Below are 22422 nucleotides of genomic sequence, written 5' to 3'. Positions count from 1 at the left end.
TGTCCTTGTCCACCTCCTCCCCGGCTCCCCTTTACTGCCTGAGGGGTCCGAGGGAAGCACGAACACTGTGTCTTGGGTTGCTCACCTGCTGAGGACCCTGCGGGGCCTCCCAGGGCCCTCGGGTGAAGCCCAGGCTCTTTAACATGACTTCCCAGGCTCCCTCTGCAGCCCTGCAGTGGACGGCATGTCAAGGGACATGAGCATGGCTAAGGGGAGCCTCTGCCTGTGCTCCTCCCTCAGCCCCGCTCCTTAGGGCCCCGGCATCACCCACTCCCGGGAGCCTCCCCATCTCTGTCTCTTGCCCTCCTTCTCCCCACCCCCTCCCCACCCCCGACCCAGGGGCAGTGACTCATGGCCCATTCCTCAGGTAGCCCTGACTGCTCTGTGCCTGGTTGTCTTTTATCGCCAGCCTTTCCTCAGCAAAGATGTGAACAAACAGTCCTCACCTCGGGTCCCGAGATTGTAAGTCCCAACATTCATGACCAGGGGAACCCTCTGCAATTTGCGACTAAAAACCCAGGCTCTGTTACTCGCTCACACTGAAGCTGTGGTGTGTACGTGTAAACTGATTCTTATAAGAAAATGCCTAATAGTAAGTTGCTTGCTTTGGAAAGTGAATTGTCTCCTTTTCTCATCTACTATTAGTTGTCTCAATCCCTTTGTTTTGAGAACAACTGGAGTGGTAAATTTTGCCTACCATATTGGATCACAAACTGGGAATTGATGAAGTCTGAATTAGTGAGGTTTTCATATGTATTTTTTCATAGTCTCACATTCTCCACTGTAACTATGTGGTCAGATTCCAAAGGCAGCCGGCTGCCAACTCTTATCTTGACACACCTTTATTACAGTCAGAAGATGCATACAAGACTTTTATATAATAGAAGGATCAAAGAGCATCGTTATCCAAAGAGGAAGTTCTCAGTGGGCTGAAGAGCTGTGTATTTTTATCGAGTGTTCATTAGCTGTCCTCTGTGCAGGGGATCAACATGAAAACACCCACAGGATGAGAAGCAGACAGAGAAAAAGCCCAAAAGGCAGGAGAGCCATCACAGGGCTTGCACTACAACCACAGGCTCAGAAAACAAAAGCAGGGGGTTGTAGGCACTGCTCTAATTCAAGACAGCAGAGAAATGCACTGGGCTCTAATACAGACCTGTTGGTTTGGTCATTGCAAGTAAGGCGAGAAAATGCGATCAAGGTGTATAAATCAGGTCATTTATTTGCCAATAAAGTGTACTGTGTGTCTGTTAGATCTAGGTAGCTTATAATATTGTTTAAATCATCTGTATCCCTGATGATGTTTTGTTAGTTGCTACATCTGTTATTGGAAGTTGATACTGAAGTCTCTCTCATTGCCAGATTATCCATTTCTTCCTGAATTCTGTCAGTCTTTGCTACAAAGTGTGTGTATATACAGAGCATACATTTCAGTACTGTTAAGTAGATTCGTGCTGTTGTACAACCAATCTTTAAAGCAGTACATGTTTAATATTGAGTCCTATAAGCTGAAACTCTCTTGATTATTCAAGGGTGATGAAACCACTTTGTGTATTGTTCCAGTTCTTTGGATCTGTATCCTCTTCCCTGACACAGCCCTCTTCACACCCAAATACTTACTATCAGCCTTGGGGGAATCCGGGAATAGAGGAAGGTAGGACCTATTTCGGCTAATATTAGGCAGCTTAAATTCCTGCGTTGGTGGACAAGGCAGCTAAGATGTGGACTAAATGACATTTGAGCCTTTTGGGCATATTGCAATGAATTATTCTGCTTGGAGGCAATGTGTCGCAGTGGGCAAAACATTGACTTTGGAGTAAGACCAATGATTATTTGAATAACTAGATTTGTAACCGTGGATAAATTACTGGATCTCTCCAGGTGAGTTTCCCCATAGGAAGAATGAGACTGTTGATACCCGTTGCCTCGTTAGGTAAGGACTTATGTAGTTATTATTATTGGCTGTCCTTTTCGTTTGTGAAAACCTAAAGTTACCTTTGCCTCTATCATTTCCTTGTTACTTAATTTATCACCTCCTCCCCACACAAAAATTTCTACCATAAAATTGTGTGTCTGTCCTTCTGTTTTATAATACCCGTATCATCTAATCAAGGCACTAACAGTGGCTATTTCTGAAAAATTTCATATATAATTAGTAACAACAGTTGATATTTTCAAGCGTTAGTTTAAAATGCCCAGAAGGTGATTTTAGCTCCTCTTCAGGCGAGGAAGCAAAAGTCCTATTATTCAGACATATGATTATGCCAGTTGGAGCTTTTTTTATTGCAGGGGACAGCAGTAACCTTTACCTAATTTAAGCAAAACAAGAAAATTTTTGGAGAGAGACTTGGAGGCCTCTGAGAGAGAAACTAGGGTGGCTCTAAGGACCCTAGTACTTGGCGGTATGAACAGATGGAGAGCCTCTTCAGTGGAGGGGTCTTTGAAATTACTCAGCTCCAATCACAAACGATCTTTGGGTTACTTTGTACAGGATTAAAATTTGAGGGGAGATAGTTCCCCCCACCCCCTTACCAAGTGAGCCTGGCATGAGCCTTGTGCTTATATTTTGCCTGGAGAGACAAGCGCTTCAAGATGGACAGTTCCACCAAGGCCACAGGAAACGTAGGAGTGGAAGTTCCCAAGAATGAAGTCGGGTGTGTTAACAAATGGTTGTTGGCGGGGGTGTGTGTGGATATTGGTCCTAGGAAAGCAACTTGTGTCTGCTCTCGGAGTTCAGATTTATGGGAACTATGTGAATCGATCAAAGCCCGGAAGGCACTAGCCGCTTCGATGTGAATGGAATAAACACCACGCTTTAAATTCAGGGGCTCTAAGAAACTTCTCTCCACCCTGTAAATCTGTTCAAATATATAGTCAGTGTTTGGAAATTCAACCGGTAAAGATTTATAAAGTAGTAGATGGGATGGTGAAAAGTCATGTTATCTGAGAAATGGCCTCAGGAACTAGTGGAATTCCAATATTTATCTATCAGGAGAGATGTTTAAAGATTCGTGCCCTCCAAGTAGCTCCCTTGAGCCCAGACTCAGCTGGATTGGACTCCACCTCTTTGACCTCATTGACATTTCATCAGGCAAGTGTTTAACCGAGCTAAGCATTGGTTTTATCATTTGTGACATAGGACTGGTAATTCTACCTACATAGTTTTGTTAGTGTTAAATGCATGATCTGTGGTTCCCAGTGCATTCTCTGATAAACTCAAAGTACTGCGACCCCTTCTCCCAAATTTCTCATCACCCGCAAAAAAACATTTATTCAATATTTTCCTGACTAGGCATTGAGGAAACAGACTAAAAATGTATGGTCCCTACCCTCTGTCTTTAAAGCTGTACCCATTTAGTTTCCTTTCTAAGTCCTCAGCTTCTTCTAAAGCTGATCTAATTCTGTAGCTTCTTATGAGAATTACATTAAAAAAAAAACCCAGCTAAATCAATTCAGTAATTATATTAGAGTAGCTACTGCAGTTTGTCATCATGGGATGGACTTTTGGCAGTAATTCCCAAGTAGTCATTTCTTTGGATGTGAAGAGGTAGCTGTTATCAAAGAAAGAGGTATCTACAGACACATGCATTTGAGAAATACAGGGGTAAACAAAATAAAACCGGTTCTTCAGTGACAGACTTCTTAGAGGCTCTGATAAGCATCCCCAAGAGGGCGATACAGTTTGAAGCCTTTTCTCAGGTTTATCTCATCACAGAGCTCCCCTTTCTCAGGACGCTTGTGGGAACAGGGACCTGAGGAACACACGTTAGGGAAATGGTGATAGAATTAAATCTTGCAGTTTATTAATTTTCTCTTCTCTAAATTTTAAAAGGTATTCTCTCTGCTACCATCTCCGTTGGATTTAAACCAGAGAAATCCAGGGACAGGAGCATGGGACTGGAAGTTAGAGCATCTGAACCAGTTCTGTGTCTGGGAAATGGTTTCTTTCTCCTGGGCTTGTATTGTAGTCTCCCATCTTTAAATGAAAGCATCGTACCTGCGTGACCTCCGACTCACGGACACTGAGGCTTCTCCAGTTTTATGCAAGGGAATCTAATTGTGTTTAATGTAGAAAAAGGAAGAAGCTTTTTCCATTTCCCCCAAAGGGTTTCTCATTATTCTCTGTCTTGCCCATTTAGAGCTTCTTTATTTATTTTTTTCAGAACCCATTTATCCCTCTTGAGTCCCAATCATTGTTTTTAGATTTGATATGATCAAAGTTGCCACTTCTGTCTTTCACTAACTGGGTATCGTAGGATCTCGTTTAGAATTCTCGGAAACCAAAAGCCAGTAAGTGAAGTGAAGGGGGCAGACGTGTCACCTTCTGGGAAACTCCACGGTGCCATTATCACTCTAATGGGGATGTTTTAAAGGGAGAAGGCAGTCTGTATTTTCCCCGTGCTGTCTGATCTGTTTCTTCCTGCTCATCAGGAGACTTGATGCTGGAATAGGTTAAGACTTTTGTGGCTGTTGGGATGGGGTGAGTGTATTTTGCCTGTGAGAAGGGCATGATATCTGGGGGACCAAAGGGTGGAGTGTTATGAGTTGAGTCATGCCCCCCACCAAATTGAAGTCCTAACCCCAGTACCTCTGATCGTGACTGTGTTTGGAGATAGACCATTTGACAAGGCAATTTGTCTAAAATGAGGGTATTAGGGTGGACCCTAATCTGATATAACTGATGTCCTTTAGGAGAAGAAGACATTTAGACATAGACATGCAGAGGGAAGGCCATGTGAAGACCCACGAAGAAGACGGTCACCTATAAGCCAAGGAGAGAGGCTTCAGAAGAAATCGACTGCTGACATCTTGATCTTAGACTTCTAGCCTTCAAGACTCTGAGAAAATACATTTCTGCTACTTAAGCCACCCGGGTGCTCTGTTAGAGCAGGCCTACCCTGCGAATACACCCACCTGTGTGCCGACACCACCCCGTCCTGATTAATGTAGCATTATAATAAAGACATTCAGTATTGAGGAGAGGTTGTGAGAGTGGACATTGTTGCCTTTTTCCTGATCTTAGGGGAAAGCGGTCAGTCTTACATCATGGAGTATGATGTTAATTGTGGGTTTTTGTTGTTTTTATCTTGTGATGCCTTTTATTTGATTGAGGAAGTGTCTTCTAGTCTTAGTTTTCAGAGGGTTTCTTTCATGAATGGGTGTTGAAGTTTGTCAGATGCTTTTTCTGCATCTTTTGAAATGATTCTATGATTTTTTTTTTTCCTGTTCTATTAATGTGGTGAATTGATTGCTCGGATTGATTTCTGAATGCTGAACCAACCTTGCATTGCTTAGATAAATCCAGTGGGTCGTGGTATATAATAATCCTCTTGAAATCTTGCTGCACTCCTCACACTAATATTTTGTGAAGGATGCTTGCATTTATGTTTGTGATACCCTTTGGTTCTGGGCAGTTTTCTGGAATGATTTATTTGATTTTGTCCCTGGGTGCAGCCATTTATTAAAAATGATCTTCAAAAATATATTTTCCCATAATTTTTAGATATGCACTGCTGGGAGGTGTGTTTTTGAAATACCATCTTTTCTAGTGCAGAGAAAATGGCTAAATAAGATTGTTTCATTGTGTGTGTTTTTTTGCAAAAGAGTTTATTGATTTTAGTTTACATTTCAATCATGTGATGAAAAGTACAAGAGGTATAGTATCTATAGGATATTTTTGAAAAAGTGTTATGATTTATTTTATCTTGCAATTACATGTAGTCTTTAAAATTTGAAAGTTCAAACCACAGAACTTTAGAAGTTTTAGATAATTGTCTTTTGACATTTTGTGGAAATTCACACTGTCTCTTGTGTGCTTCATTTTGTTGAAAAGAATACTTTATCATTTTTTTTTCCTAATTTAAGAGTTGGGATAAATGACACCGTTGAGGATCAGTTACTTTCTCTTTTTCTTTGCGGTGTTGCTGAAGTCGTTTGTAAATGTTTGCTGGATTATGAGAGCAGAGCAAGATACTCCCTTGTTTAAACACTATTTAATTCTGCTTAATAACAGCATTGGTTGGTTTTATCCTTGGAGAACTTTTAACTTAATTTTTTTTTTCAATTGAAGTACCGTCAGTTACCATGTGTCACTTCCTGGTGTACAGCACAATGTCCCAGTCATGCGCACACACACGTGTGTTATATGTATGTATATTCGTTTATCCACGGAGAACTTTTATCTTGCTCTCAATTTGTGGTCTGTCCTTTGACTTCTCAGGTCTCAGTCTTCTCGTCTGGGTGTGACATTAAACCATGGGGAGGAAACTGGACCTGTCTGGTCTGACCGATGATGAAACAGAACATGTTCTCCAGGTGGTTCAGCGAGACTTCAATCTCCGGAAAAAAGAGGAAGAGCGACTAAGGTGAGATGCTTTCATTTCCCACCTGGGTACAGTGAGCCCTCTGTGGGCAAGGAAACAGGCTTCCTGAGAGTGTTCCTTGCTGTGAGCCCCGCATTCAAAGTCTTCGTGTCGTGTAAACACACATGAGGACGAATGCCCTCCCTTTGTAGTCAGGCTGGAGGACGAATGCCCTCCCTTTGTAGTCAGGCTGGAGGACGAATGCCCTTCCTTTGTAGTCAGGCTGGAGGACGAGCTGAGTCGGCGGAGGCATGCCCTCCCTTGAGGACGAATGTAGTCAGGCGGGCGAATGCTTTGTCGACAATGCTTTGTGGTCAGGCACAGCTTCGACGCGGGGCATCACCGTGTCAGCTCAGAAGTGTGGCTCTTCACACTCGCAGTCAAGGTTGTGTTTGGGCTGCTCACCCTGTAGGTTATTAGCTATAGAATGAGTGGAGTTTGTCATGATGGTGGTGCTTTTGAGCTTGCTCGTGGCTTTAATTGTCTTGTCGGAAGGTACTAATGGAAAATTACCAAAGCGCTATGTGAACTGTCCTTGGGAGATTTAGACTCATAGCTGTCCAGTCTTCTGTTAGAACTCTCAGCCACCGTGGGTCTCGTTCCATCCGCTTTTGCCTTCCTCTCCTGGTTCTGCCAGTGCATGTGATGTGCCTGCCTTCCCTCTGCCACCCCGTCCACTTTCTTTATCTCCCCCCTGTCCCCACGACGCCTGCACTCTGAGGCCGTCCAGGGGCTGTCCTGCAAACATGCACTTGAGTCTTTCCATTCTGTTCAGAGGTTGACGCTAATGTTGAAAATCAGTAAGCAACCCTTAAGCGATTAGGATTGAAAATAGCTTTTGGTGCTCCATCTCCTTTTCCAGAACTTCATTGAAATCTGTAGGTGGCTGATGGGTCTCTGTCTGCCTTTACTTTTTACTTTTACCACTGAACTACACTTTTACATCTTTGCTGTGATTTCAAAGGAGTCTTGGGAAGGAGGAGAGAGGCCACTAAGTGTTTGTGGAGTCTGTCAGCTGGAACCCAGTTGCCACAGTAACTTACTAGCTGTTCAGGGCCACGAAGGATGGGGTGGGGGGATGTGCAGATGGCAGGAGCGCTTCCCATGTGCAGCGTGTACCCTGAGCACACTCTGGGGTCAGACAGATGTGGACGTGGATCCTTCTGCTGCTGCTTACCTCATTGTTGGATGGAGGGAGCCTGACGCCTAAGACACCAGATGGAGGGGAGTTTCTGATGACCAGCAGGGGACTTTGTATCAGAAAGAAATACATTTTTGTTGGGTTAAATCACTGAAGCCTCAGGGTTTATTTGTTACAGCAGCGTAGCCTGGTATCACTCTGACTGATACAGCTTCTGGGAGCTGAAGGGGACCAAGTATTCATTACACCCCCAGCCTTGACTCTGCAGCTGCAGAAGTGGGCTCAGTGGTGCACAGGCAGGTGGTGGTGGAGTCTGGCCTGGACTTGAGGGTCCTGATGCCAAGGCTCCTGGTCTTCTGCCAGTAGGCCCCTGGTGTAGAAGAAGACACCTGGGGAAAGATCTCTAGACTTACACTAGCATCATAATTTATATCCTGTGATTTTATATTGTTAGGCACATTTACAAAGTGGTTTTAAAAATGAGTGTTAATTGCACAGTGCTCTGGTGTTCAGACTGAGTCTCAGGGATGTTGATGAGCTCGCCACAGCCTTTAAAATTTCGCATTTAATGTGTGCTGGCCAGAAGCTAGTTAGCAGCTGGATAACTTCCAAAGATTTGCCGGTGCTCTAATGGACTTGGTCCATTGGGGAGCAGGGGTTAAATTTGATGAAAAGGTTTCCCGTAACTGCGACTGGCCATTAATTGTCAGGGTTTGCTGAACTAAGAGTGTGCTTATGTCTGCCAAGGACTGCTGGGCCCAGGCTGGGCCAGGCCAGGCCAGGGGAAGGAAGGGAGGGGAGGACAGGGAGCGGCAGTGGCGGAGCACTTCCTGTCTAGTCCCCGAGAGGCTCAGCGGCTGCAGCCCGGCAGCCGTGGTGTGCGAATTCCTCTTCCTCTGGCCTACGTTGAGGGAGAGGACTAAACGCACTTGCAGACCTATTTCTATTGCTGGAAATAGTGTCGGCTGTGCACTTGCTGACGTGGCCCACGCCGTCTCTGCCACCTTGGTGGCGGGATGCCAGAACCATCGTCCGTCCTGCAAGAATCAGGTCGAAGTGTTGTGAGAAAATAACCGAGAGCTGCCGGCGGAGGGTGGTGGGGTGGGGGTTGTGGAAGAACCACTGCGGGGAAGCCAGAGCATCTCCTCCAACTAGAAGTGCTTTGTGTTTCTAGGCTAGTGTACAGAGACTCCTTGGAGGTTTAACCGCTGTTTTATAAAATAGAAAGAACACAGTGTTTTTAATGAAATGAGTTAATAATCTTTCTTCCTACAAAATTCATTTTAAACAAGTTAAAATTTTATTCCAAGAACTTAATTTTTAAAGAAGTTTTCTTTTTCAAAAAGTAAAATGCCTTTGTTCTCAAGGTCCCTGGTTTGGATGGTTAAGTTGATGGAATTAATTAATTAAACACTCCTGGTCTTATCCTGCCGTGAAGCTGGAAGTCAGATAGCCTCGACTTCACTCTGTTGGAATAAACCTGCCCTGTGGGTTATGAAATAACTATGCATTCCCAGAGCGCACCTGCCCGACATCTCCTCACTGGCCCTCTGTCGCTCCTGAGATGCCACACTAACCCTGGGGCGTTAACCTGTCCAGGTGAAGCATCCGCTGTCTCAGAGGGGCGATGCTTCAAGGCAGGAATTCCCTCCTCTGCGTTGCTAGAACAGGTTGGCTGCCCAGTTGCCTGTCAGGGCTCTGAAATATCAGAGCCTGGAGCAGGTGCATTTTATGGAAGGTCGGACACAGCTCTGTTTGAGAGTCACTTTGTGATGTGGGAAGGCCCAGCAAATGGGAGACACTAGAAGTCGTGGAGACTCGTGTGGGGCAGGTGTGAGGACCCCAGACGCAGGAGGTGGGTCGGATAGACTATCAAACTCAAACCTGGAGGGGACCTCCCCGCTTTTTAAAAAAAAAAATCACCTTTTTACTTCCTTTTTACTTCCTAATGGTATTTTTAATAGTGAAAAGGTCACATATATTAAATCAAAGCTGTTGGATAGCTACTTATTTGCTTCAGAATCATATATTGAATGTCAGGAGCCTCGCGGGGAAACATGAGGGGGATGAGAGGGTGGAGGACGGAGAGAGGGAGACACAAATTAGTAAGTGCCTTAACCATTGAGGAGAAGTCCAGAAGGCGAGCTAAGTCTGATATGAATAATTAGGATGCTATAGAGAGTGAGAAATAAGAGCATTAAGGCAGACCCAGGGGAATACTCCTCTCTTGGAGGTGGGAGGCAGGAAAAAGGAAGACTTCCTGAAAGCGAGGTCTATTTGATTTGATCCTTGAAGACAGACAGGATTCTCTCAGTGGGTTGACACTAAGGTCTGGGCAGCAAGGAGCATCTTGGGCAAAGTGATACGGATAGAAAAGAGGGTATGTTTTCTCAGCCCCAGTCAGGAGCTGTGGTGGGGCCGCGGCCGAAGCGACTGCTTTGACAGCAGTTCTCCAGCCATCATCGCTCATGAGTGGTGTTCCAGGAATACCGCCTCCTCTCATTCCCAGCAACCCTGGGGAAAGCGCTGTTCTTATCCGTTTCCAAAATGGGGAAAGTGAGGCTCTAAAAAGATGTTAGAAGCTGACTCGAGTTGCACAGAGTGAAAGGTAGCATCAAACCCAGGCAGTGTCCCCCCAGAGCTGGGACAGCACACGGTCTTGGTGCTGAGAACACGGGCACCCAGGCACCATGGGACAGAAGGGGTGAAATTAAGGCCATCCTGGAAAATCTGGTACCCGTGCTTGCTAACACTTGGGGGTATGTTCAGGAGAGGGTAAGTAGTAGGGTTTAAATTGGGGTATTTATGGGGCAGGGTAGCGGGGACATTCCAGTGTCATTAGCCAGGCGTGGTGTTGAGCACTTCATACATGGCTTCTCCAAACTGAGACGCAGTCCACATGTAAAATACACTCTGGATTTCAACGCTCTAGAATGAAAAAGAATACCAAATATCCCAGTGATAATTTTATAATTGAAAACACATTGCAATGTATCAGAAATTATGTTTCAAGTAAAATGTATAATTAACATTACTTTCACCTGTTTCTGTTTTACCTTTAAGAATGTGAGCGACCAGAAGACTTTATATATGTGGCTCACATTATGTATGTACTGGTCGGCACTGGATTGTGGTGCTAGGTTAAGCAGTTTGAAATATATAGGATCAGAAAGTAAGCTTTCTTCCTCAGTTTTGTTTGAGGCTAGTCCTTTTCTCTCTGAGGTTTGCAGGTATCTGAAAGATCTGGCAGAAGTCTGAGCTACCTAATTGTGCATTGGTCTTTGCTCTCAATAATTGCCATATCTGTCATGTGAAGGTGATTTCAGAGTTATGGCCTAGAATTGGCTTTACTAGCACAGTTTAAAAGGAAAGCACGCTGTGATCAAGCCTTATTCACCACGGAGAGTTTGCGCATCTCGAGATGGAATAAACCCTTTGATGTTTCTTTGAAATTAATGGTTGACCAAGTAAATGTCATGATTTTTGAAATAATAAAGTGGCCTTAGGATGGCCTCATAGTCATAATTTGTGTGATGTCTCTGGCACCGTAAAATTGGAAGTTATCATATATTCGCCCGCAGAGGTCTGCTTTTAAGAATGGCCGAGAGTTTGATGCTGCAAATGTGGTTACAATGTAGAGAACTAACCATGCTAATGCTCTTATTCTCTTTTTTGTTTGTAACCCTTCAAAGATGTGCAGTGACGAGTTTGGAGATTCTGGATACCTTCTCCCCATAATTCCTTATTCTTTAATCACAATCTTCCACTAGATCGCTTTCGTGGCTCTAAGTTCCTGATCTTGTTTACTTTACCACTGCCAATGTCAAGGGCTCAACTCTGCTGGACTCTGATAAAGCTTTTGTGGTGCTAATTCTTGGCCAGGCTTTCATTCCTCAGACCTCTGGCTCCAGAAAGCGTTTCTTTGGCATTTGGTGTGCATAGAATTCAGGACTTGAAAGAGAATAAGGAGGCAAGTGTCTGCAGCTACTGGAAAAGGAGCTTTCTTCAACCACAGTAATTGAGGCACGCCCACAGTCATTTAGCCAGAAATGGTCTGAGCACAGACGGACAGTGTGGAGAGCAGAGTCTCACCTCCACCCTGTGCTGTGCTGCCGGAGGGACAGCTCCCTTGTTCCCATGACCTTCTTCGGTTCCTGGAAATGGGCCCCCGCCTCGGTGGCCAGCAGTTGCCTTCAGCTCCTTACTCAGCTCCTGAAGAACACACACCCACCTCCTAGTCCAGTCTCTAAACTGGTACCGTCATGAAGGAAATTCATGAGCAACCTGTCTGACTCTCAGGATAACTTTTAATGAGTTCCTTCTCTCAGATGGGCAGGTGCTGCTCCAGCCTCAAGACTCCTTTGCTGGAAATCTGATTGATGCTTTAAATCCCCAGAGGAGCTGGGTCCCAGATGCCTCCCAAGTCCCAGCCCCTTGCAGTTCCTGCCACCTGCTGGCCTGACTCTCGGCTTCCTCCTGCATCAGCTGTTCCTGGGTGTGGGCCTAGGACCCAAGCCGCCTTCTCGGGCTGGTTCTCATCCCCAGGCCTCTGGCTAGGGCCAGAGTCCCTGGCTCCTGTATGTCTAGCTGGATCTGGGTTTCCAGATGTGACCTGCCTGGTAGGTTGGCAGGGCCTGTGGTTCTAGCCACTTCTGGAGCCAGTGCTGGAATGGTGTGTCCTTGGCCTCTGCCGGGTTCCCCCAAATATTTGCGTGAGGTCAGCCCCCGTAGCTGTGACAGTTACCCCAGTCTACCCACTCCCACCTTGTAATGCTTAGGTTGCCTTTCACTATTTCTGGGCTGAGCACCTCACAGCCACCAGGGCCCGTCCTCTGCCCAGCATAAGATGGCCTGGGCTGTGACTTAGCCCCATTCCATGCCAGGAATGTGCCTGCAGCCTGGGCGTCCTCACTTCTACAGGCTGCCTGGTTGGACGGACATGGTTTTGTGTTGCTCCCCGAATCCCATCTGCAGAGCTCCCTACCCCACTGCCCTACTCATCAGTGCTGGAGCCTACCGGAGTTCTCTTGCCATGTCCCCACCCTGCCCTGATCCAGGGCTCAGGCAAGGTCCCAGGTCAGTCTGCCCATGGCTACAGCTTATCCCCCTCCCTGTGCTGCAGCTCTGAGCCCCCAGCAGACGTGCATTTCCCCAGACCCTAGGCTTATGCCAGGTGGCCCTGCCCTCCCCTTCTTCCTCTCCTGGGTTGGCACCCTTGACACCAGGTTTACCCAGCCAAGTGGGTTCAGAACCAGCTCTTTAAGGTTCTCTTGCTGTGAGAGCATAAACAGCTTTGTGCGGTCCTGATGTGGACCCGTGATCTCCTACCCTGCCTGCCCTGCTTCGGGGTATGTGGAGCACGAGATGGAGAGAGACTGGCAGAGAGAGTCGATTCATTGTCGACTGTACTTTTCATCTTCCTTCCTTCATACCACATTTATTCATTTTCCGTGAATCTCAGAGCGAAAACACGGGAGTGGCATTTAATGCCAGACATGCAGTGACACTACTTGCTGAAAATATAAGAACTCCGGGTTTCATTGATGCTGGTTTGTCTTGTAATCAGAAAATCCTCACCTGATGTGTGACCTTGGGCTGTTCCTTCATCTTTTTCCATCTCCAGTTTTCCCACTGTACGATGAAGATGATGGAGGTACCCGACTGGCACGTGGGGAGGGTGAAGTGAGTTAATAACATGGGAAACCCCGTGTGGACAGCCCCGTGAATACGGTCAGGACTCATAAGAACTCAGAGTGAGGTCTGTTACTGCCTTACTCTGGGCTGGTATATCAGGTCCATGAATTATATAATTAGAGCTCCCTTTAAATTTTCATGTCTCTTTAGTAAATTCAAATGGTTTTATGGTGTAGCTTTTCCTAAGGCAAGATACTTTCCTCTTTTTAGCTATTAGAAGATTCTCTGCAGGCAGAAAGAAATGCTAGTGTTTGTTTTACAGCCAATGGTTAATTATTTAGACTTTCGATGTCTCTTTTCATTTTGTACATGCACTTGTATGCTGACCCACTGTGGCCTGAGGGAGACTCTTGGCTGCCAGGATGTTTTTTTCCTTAGAATCAGAGGCTCTGATGCTTTGATTGATTGATTGATTGATTGAGGTACTGGGGATTGAACACAGGACCTTGTGCATTCTAAGCGTGCACTCTATCACTGAGCTATAGCCCCCTTTTTTAAACGGAGGTACTGGGGATCTGACGCTTTTTATTTAAGGTGATGGTTCTCTGCATTTTCTGTTTCCCTACCTACCTTCTCTGGGAACTGTTCAGTGGCTTCTTTCTTTCTGACTGTAGAAACAAAGTATTTCTATATGAAGTAGAAACAGGTCAGTGGGCAGATGAAGAATGAATTTCTGAGCAAATCACATGTTCTGCTCTGACAGCTTAAAGATGAAAGGGAAGCTTTTCAGCAGGAAGTAGAAGCTCTGGACATGCAGCCACCACGGCAGGACTCACTGGCCTTAGATGCAGCCACTGAGAGTGTGTGTTTCTCCTGGAGAAACGTCTCTGCCTTGAAGGTGGTTTCCAAGGTCTTGCAAGTCACAGACCCATAGTTAGACAGGGCCTCCCTCCTGGGCTGCTGCTTCATGAATCACACAGGCCAGTTCCTGTCCCGAAGTCTCTTCACTCAAAAGGCTCTCTGCTCTAGTCTGCCATTAAAGGCCTTAGTGTTGTTGATGTACTCAAAATATTGCCTGACACAGAGGTGATTCTGGTGAACTGGTGCCATCACTGAGAACAGCTAAGGGTGCCTCTGGTCAGAAAAACCTTTAACTATGGGAAGCCTGCCCCTAGAACTGACATGATCAAACTTTGAAGTAGAGAAAGAATATTCCAGAATAAATGGTGCAGTTTTTTAAATTGCAGTATAGTCAGTTACAGTGTGTCAATTTCTAGTGTACAGCGTAATGTCTCAGTCATGTATATAGGATGCAGTTTTAGAGCTAAAGTGAAACTTAAAAATCAGTCCTGAATGCAAGTATAATCTGCTCATTTTATAAACAGAGAATTAAGTCCCCAGGGCATTAAACATGTTACATAAAATAACACAGTGAAGTGAGCACTGACAGTCTCATCCTGTTTCCTCAATTGTGACAGTGTGTCTCTTGTTTAGTTTTGTTTTCCAGTATAGTTAGGTAATCAGTTAAATACCAGGAGATCTACACCTCCCTTCCCCTCCACAGCTAGTTTCACAGAAGTGTTTAAACTCACTGTATTGCTTAAATGCAAATAATCATCATTTAAAATAAATCTGATTTTTCGTGGGGGGGGGTTGACTTTTGAAAATTGAGAAATGAATTTGTATCCTGTGTTAGGAAATTCACACATATTCATGCACGATATTACAGCCCAATTCTAGGTATGTTGTAAAAATACTGACAGCTGGCTGACTTCTGTTCTGGGGAGAGGCAACAGAGGCACTTCTCCCTACTCCTCCCGCTAAGTACACCTCAAAACCCTGGACAGTGTAACTAAGACAAACATACAAAGACTGAAAGGTGGACAAAAAAGGCAGACTAGCTAAGGACCTGGGAACTGAAGAAAGACAGTGGTGAGTTCCTTGGGTTTTGCCACATATACCTGAGACTTGTAGGTAAAAAAGCTGTCAACCTGGAAATGCTATTAGTCACAGGCAAAAAGAGTCCCAGCCTTCCGCACCCACAACCAAAATAGAAAACAAAAAAAACTAAAGCCAAAAAACAATCAGAAGGACAGCAAGTTCCTCTGCAGAAGCCATGGAGACCAGAAAGAAGAGGCACATTGTTTTTCAGAAGCCCACCTGCCTTTGTGCTCTGGCTTGGTTTAGTGCTTCATATACTTGGTCTCATTTAGTCCCCATGTTCATTATGTGCGCTAAGCATTATTATCTCTAATTTATAGCTGAGGAAACCGAGGTTCAGTGAGGTGAAGTCACTGACCCAAAGTCTCCGAGCTCTGCAAGGGCAGAGCTGGAATTCAAGCACAGAACTGCCTGCCTCTTCAAGCCTCAGCACTTTACTGTTAGACTCCAGCACAGGTAAAATCACTTGGTGCTTCCAGCCACTGAATCTTAGATTTTAGAGCTGGAAGGACCTTTACAAGATCGTGAGTGGCCCATTCCTTGCCTTCCTACAGGCGAGATGTTTTTATCCCTGTATTAGAGAGGAGCTGTCCGAGGTGTTAGCATTTTGCAGGTGCCTTGCACAAGGGCAAAGAGTAAAACATAGAGGAGAAACTAGTTTTGCATTTCCTTCTGTCAAACTGTGCTGCCCTTTTCTTGGCTTTCACCATTAGGAAGGGACAGTGTAGCTTAAGGGATCAGCAGATAATTTGAAAAGGTCATGGCAGACAGACCTGTCCTTTGTTCCTGCCCTTTTCTTTGTCAGATCACTGCTTGGCGTGATTGACCATGTTTGGGTTCTAGCCCACCCATGCTGAGGATTCCTTTTTCAGCCACAATTTAAATCAGGTGCACGAATCTGGCTGCTTTCCTAGTAACAACAGTCTGACTCTGGTGTATTCATCTTCCTAAAACAGACAGAGCCGCCCTCAGCATCCCAGGGCAAGGTGCCTGTTTGCCTGAACAGCAGCAAGGGTTCTCCTTATGACTGGTATGTTATCCTTACTGAAAAATAATCTTCTTTTCTTACAAGTCAGGGTCTAGGACACTTCTCTTCACCAGGGTTTCTAGGCAGAGACCCAGTACATTTTGCTCACGTCCTTTGTCTCCTTACTTTTGAGAAGCAAGAGAGTGTGAACATCCCAGAGTGTCTTCTCTGCACCAGGGACCCCCTGAAGAGCATCTCAGGCCAGGGTGAAGCCTCTGGATCGGGATACAGACACACTCCTGCTCCTTATCCTCAGCTCACTCCCACCTCTGTGATGTGAGCCCCCCCCTGGTGCTTGTATGTTCAAAGCCTGCCACCAATCAGAGGAATCGGCGTTGGTCCAGTAGCATCCAAGGTGGTCCTTCTTTGGGCCTAACCTTCATGGATGAGTCCAAATTAAAAAGAAGCTAATGAAGGAGACTCCAGAAAGAGCTGCAGAATGATTGGAGGCCTGAAAGAGACCTGATAAGAAAAATGAAAACAGCTAGTGAAGGTTAACCTCTAAGTTATGGCCCCTGCAGACATTAACTGCCACAGCTATCATGAATTTTGTTTAGAGGTGCTAAGAGACCTTTTATTTTCCCTGAATTATAACCGGAGAAGAATTAACGTCTTTTTATATGTAGGATAGCCCTGAGCTTTTGGGGGCGAAGAAAGATAACTTAGAACTGTAGTGAATTAAATCATAGATAGCTAAACTGTAGCCCCATGGCCAGGAGAAAACAGGGAAGCTTGGCAGCAACCTTGAAACTGAACACACCTGTGTAACCAGCTTCCACAGCAAAAAGCAGGACATGATCAGCTTCCAGAAGCCATGTGGTGCTCCCTTCCAGTCACTACCCCTGAAGGACAAGGCCGATCTGGACTTCCAGTGGCATGATCAGTTTTGCCTATTTTTGAGCAAGTAGAACCATGCAGTATCTTGTCTTTTAAGTTTGGCTTCTTTTGTTCAGCACTGGTTTGAGATTCATCCACGTGTGCATGTAGTTGTAGACTGTTTATTTCCCATTGCTCTGTGGTATTCAGTGTTTTGATCCATTCCACGGGTCTACACGGGCATCAGAGTAGTTTCTAGTTTGGACCTGTTGTGTGCATTGTGTCTTGAGGTGGTCGTGAGGGTACACTTCTGTCACGTCTCCACCTAGGAGTGGGATTTCTGGGTCATAAAGCACGCATTTGCGGGAGGAGACATGGCTGAATAAGGTTTCTAAGCAGTTGTCATAGTTTAAGCTCTCGCCAGCAGCGTATGAGCGTTCCGATTAGTCCGTATCCTTACCAAAACTTGGTGTTTTCTGTCTTACTATTAGCCATTCCGGGGGTTGGTAGGTGCCAGTATAACAGAGAAGGCTGAGGCATGGAGAGGTGCCTGATGTTCTGTCGCATACAGGTGGCAAAGTGGGACTTCGAACCCTTGAAGCCTGGCTCCGGGGTCCATGCTCTTCCCACCCCATCCTCCTCCTCTCTGCAGAGGAGGTGCTTCTTCCCCAGAGTGATGGCCCACGTCGGTGGTCTAGACCAGCCACTGCACTGGGGGCTCAGTCAGCCTCTGTGGACTCCCTTCTCAAGTATTTTTAACAGAATCTCAAATGTCAGCTATTCCATTGTTGAGCCAATTTTGAAATGTAATTTCTGGACCTGGGACCTGGAGGGAGGCTACAGGCTGCCTCCAGATCTCACTTTGGCTTCGTATTTAAATTTCATATCCCATTCACTGTTTTCCTAATGAGCCACAGAATCGGCTCACTTTTGGTTCCTCTCTTTGTCTTCTCTAGCTGGGCTCCAAGGGGAGAGGGTTCGGTTAGACAGCAGGGGAAGAGCAGCCAGCTTGCTGCAGAGCCTTCCAGCCAGAGAACAGCCAGGGAGGCAACGTGCCAGCACGGTCCAGACCTTTCTGCAGATCTTCATGGAGACCCTGAAGCTACATGGGAAAATGGGCAAGGACTAGTTCAAAAAACAAAGCCAGATGTAAAATGCTATGACCATCAGAATTACATCTGATAACACACACACACATGTGTGTTTACGTTAGGAAGAAAAAGCAAAGGGCTAATAGTGTTCGTCTTGGGTTGATAAGCTAGTGCGTGGGTTTATAGTCTCTTTTGTATTTTGCAGAATTTTTGCCAATTGCTTACATTAGTTTTGTAAAGAAAAAATATTCAAGTTTATAATTTCTGAAAAGATTTTTCCTTTCATGTTTTTGCTGCCTAGATTTGGGGAAAATAGCTCAAGGTGTAGTCATTTTGAAGCTTTGAAATTATTATGTTTAAAAACCACAGAACCATAATGTAATGATGAAATGAATGACAGTTCACAGCCAATTTTCCAGTGAGGGAATGAGTTTACATTAATAAAATAGGACTTATTCCAGAGGTGGAATTCAGGAGAGTATAATCTCTTTGTGTATATAATATATATGTATCAACAGGTATGTGTATGTTCATATACGTGTGTGTATATATGCACACATGCTCAGACTGACCATACACACATATACATGTTTATGTTATTTATCAGTCTTTCCAGGTTCTTCTTCTAAGAAAGGTAGGGGTGCTAAAGAATTAGGAAGTAAAATACGTATGGCGTATGTATAACAGTAGATAACTAAGACATTAGTTAACAAAATATACGTGCTTACATAAATACACATTTTATATGTGGGTATATTTTAACACAGTTGAGTCACATATACATAAACTGCATGGAAATCCACAGAATAATGTCGCCAGTTATTTTTTTAATGCTGGTATTAGGAATAGTTTCCCTTTATACTTGATTGTATTTGCAGAATTATCATGAACATATGTTTAAATGACTAAAAGGCATTAAGTCCTAGGTAACATTTGAAACTTGTAAGTCTCCCTGATAAGCTGGTGCGAAGATGCTGAGAAGGGAAAGGCAGTTCTATAGAAAGATACTGCTGTTGTCCGTTTCCAAAGGAAACGCTGAGCTTTGGTGTTCAAACCACAGCTCTCTTTGTGTCGCCAGTGTAGGAGAGGGGTTCTGAGTGTTGTAGTAGCGCTGTTGCTGACAGTAACTACATGTTCTTGGCCTTGTTCTCTTTTCAAGAGTGTGTTTTATTTTTTTTTTTTTATTATCAGATTTATGGCTTCTCAGCCCCCATTTTCTTTACCCGTCTTAACAGAGAGAAACTTACTCATTTTATTCTTTAATTGCACATGATTTCTTCTTAATGCTCAAATGTTCCACCCTACTGGATGGTGAGACATTATTGGTTGTGTGCACTTATATATTTGTCAAACCAAACAGTGGAATAAAAATGTATTAGAAAGCAAATAGGTATATTTTATTTACTAAAATTCACTTATTAAAAAAAAAACTACTTTCCGATTATAAACATGTGACAATATAGAAAACTAGAAAAAGGACATAGAAAATAACATAACAATTGTTATTTAAAGAAAATAACAATTATGTGTAATTGTGTACCTTAGAAGTAACCACTGTAAAAGCAATGGTAGGTTGCCTTCTAGACACTAGCATTTATTACCGGCATTTATTGAGCTGCATGGTGTGCACTGCATGGGGAAAGGTTTGTGAGCAGGAGACACGATATCCTGCTTGCAGATAACCGACTGGCCAGGGGTCACTCGGTGTGTGTGTGTCTGTGTGTCTGTTTGTCTGTGTTTGGAGAGAGGCATACAGGAGGCGGGGAGGGAGTGGTGGAAAACAAAACAGAAAAGTACTCTGGCAGGCAGTTCAATGTGAGAAGTGCTGTTATGGGGGAAATGTAATCTTTTAAAAGTGTGTGCATGTGTATGTATGGTAGACAGATATTTAAAAACCAAATTGGCATTCTGTCTATATATAGTTTTCTCCCACTTATATTAAGCAGTGTCCTGTGTCATTAGATCAGACTGTTTTGTATCGCATTGTATAGCGATATCATCATATCATACATCAATGCATCTTAGTCTAGTCAGCCATTCCTTCATCAGTGGATATTTGGGTTTCTTGTGATTTTTTATAGCATGAAGAATGCTGCAGTGAGCATCCTCATAGTCTGTGAAATTTTGTCGTCTTTTCCAATCTTTTGCCCTTAAAATCCATTCCTGAAAATCAAATGACTGGCTTACCTGTGTGAAATAAAACTTTTCCAGGCTACTGAGCCACACCAGTAAGCTGGTTTCCGGAGGGTCACACCAATTTTGTTTGCTCACTAGTGAGGCATGTCATGTTTGCTCCTGAAACTTGTGGACCGCATCCAAGTGAACGTGCCCTACGCTGAGTTCTTTATGGCAAGCACTGTTTGGCAAGGGATCTCAGTTTATAGTCGATTAAGCAAATAGACAGCTGAGTTCCATGGAAGGCACGGCCACGTGGGCAGCCCTGTGGACTTAGTACCTCTCCGCGCATTCAGAACAGGGAATGTGTGTCAAATGCAGGTCAGAACAGCAGAAGGGAGCCACGCCACTTGAGTTGCCTTCCTTCTCACTGTGTGTCAGGCCCGGAGGGCGGAAAGGACCACCACGAACTTTCTAACAAACAATAAGCTCTTGAGATTTGGTGCCAGGATGAAAAATGTGCTCTGTGAACCCCACTGAAAGCCTTGCGTTTTCTCATATCTCCTAGGAATTAGCGTTGATCATTTCGGCTTGACATGCCAGATGTTTGGATTTTATAGAAATGGGAATTAGCTAATTTCCCTTGTACGTTAGGTATGTCAGTTCGATCAACAAAGACAAATCATTTTAAAAAAATTGAATGAAGTGCTTGTTTGCTCTGGAGCAACTTTCCTGCTGTGGGATGTGATGATGGAGCTGGTATGAGCACACTTTTCGTTCTGATGACTTTGATTCTTGTATTCTTTGGACTCATCTAGGGCACCCTTGATGGGGATTGTGTTTGGGGATAAGAAGCTGTCTTAATAGTGTAGAAATCTCCTCATTCTGATTTGGATGAGACATATAGCTCATAAAACTTTGAGGGCATGATGGCTCTGATGGCCGACCATAGTTTACGGCAACATTCTCCTTTGTTCTACATTTTTATAGACCCCACCCTTCTGTTCAACATAATTCAAGTTTTACAGTGGCCCCGTCCAGTGAGGCAAAACAAATGGAAACACCTCATCATTGTTTCGTGTCCTTTTTGCCAGGTGGGGGGCCTGTTTTTGGAGTGCGTCCTTAGGGTTGGAGCGGAAGTGAGCGTCCTTTCTGTGTTGGGAGGAAGCTCTCAGCTGAGGATGGTGGCCCCGGGGGTGGACCTGGGAAGGCATGACTTTGCATGTGGCGGCGCCTCTGCCCAGTGCTTGAACTTTGGTAGCTGCTCTCCTGTCTCCTTTCCTTACGTTACCCAGTAGAAGGCCACTGTCCTCCGACATCAGTACATTCTCCTGGAATTACCTCTAAATTAACTTTTCTGGTGCTTAATCACCAGAAGTGCTGTTTCATATTTAGGCAGTGTAAGAAAGTGCCAGATAGGATTTCTTTTCTTAGCAATAAGATAAGGTCCTCCAGAGTCTGTTAAATCGGTTCTCATTAGGCGTGGATTCAAAGGGCCAAGAGTTCACTAGGTCTCTGCCGTCGTTCCATTGCAGGTTAGCGTTTAGATGGGCTTTATAGAGACACTCAGACTTAATGGACTGTGGACCCTGGTCATTTCAGTATTTCTTAAATTTGTGAAACTTTATAGCAATAGTGTGTGTTTTGTGGTAGGGTACACACACACAGGCAGATACACACACACACGCAGATACACACACACACACACACACACAAGTAAATTCTAAACAGGAGGAAGGTTGGGTATTAATGCCACATGAGAATTTAAGGCAAGAAGCATTAAGTGGGACAAAGTGGGTGTTTCAATTTTATAAATATATATAAAAATAAACATTACATGGTTAAGATAGCCTCAGATTCTACTTTTAATGAGGCAATTTAAATACTCAGAAGAACAGTCACTCAGCCATCGACATTAGCACGCTTGTAACCACCCAGCAGGTCAAGCAGACGTAGGATAAGTGGGGTTGTGAAAGTCTAGGACAGGATTAATAAACCTTGTCCGGACGATGCTCTGAGGCGACTGATCCTCTGAGTGCACCACTGTGGACAGACCTGAAGACTTACAGCCCACTCAGCATGAGAGAAGATCCTTACAGCTTCCAAGTTCCCAGAAAAGGGCAGCAGCATCTGAACACGGGGCAGTTCCTGTGCTCACTTCATCCCCAGGCCGAGCTGGCCGTTCCTGCAGGAGCCAGCAGATGGTGAGACTCCGGGGCTGTCAGCTCCTCCTGGTCAGTCCTGTTCAGGTCCACCTGTGGGTTAGCCCGGCGACCAAGCTCACTCCTTCCCGCA

At 44.7% G+C, this 22422-nt stretch overlaps 1 protein-coding gene across 1 annotated transcript in view; it reads left to right on the top strand.

Moving 5' to 3' along the window:
- Positions 1–22422, top strand: part of MYRIP (myosin VIIA and Rab interacting protein) — a 153825-nt gene that overhangs the window by 14953 nt on the left and 116450 nt on the right. The window contains 1 exon segment of the mRNA XM_032459177.1: positions 6221–6365. Coding sequence (XP_032315068.1) covers positions 6256–6365 — 110 coding nt within the window. The 5' untranslated portion in view covers positions 6221–6255.

This window comes from Camelus ferus, chromosome 17, assembly GCF_009834535.1.
Source record: "Camelus ferus isolate YT-003-E chromosome 17, BCGSAC_Cfer_1.0, whole genome shotgun sequence".
Classification (NCBI taxonomy): domain Eukaryota; kingdom Metazoa; phylum Chordata; class Mammalia; order Artiodactyla; family Camelidae; genus Camelus; species Camelus ferus.
Note: the sequence above shows the minus strand (reverse complement) of the source record. Positions and strands in the feature narration are given on the sequence as shown.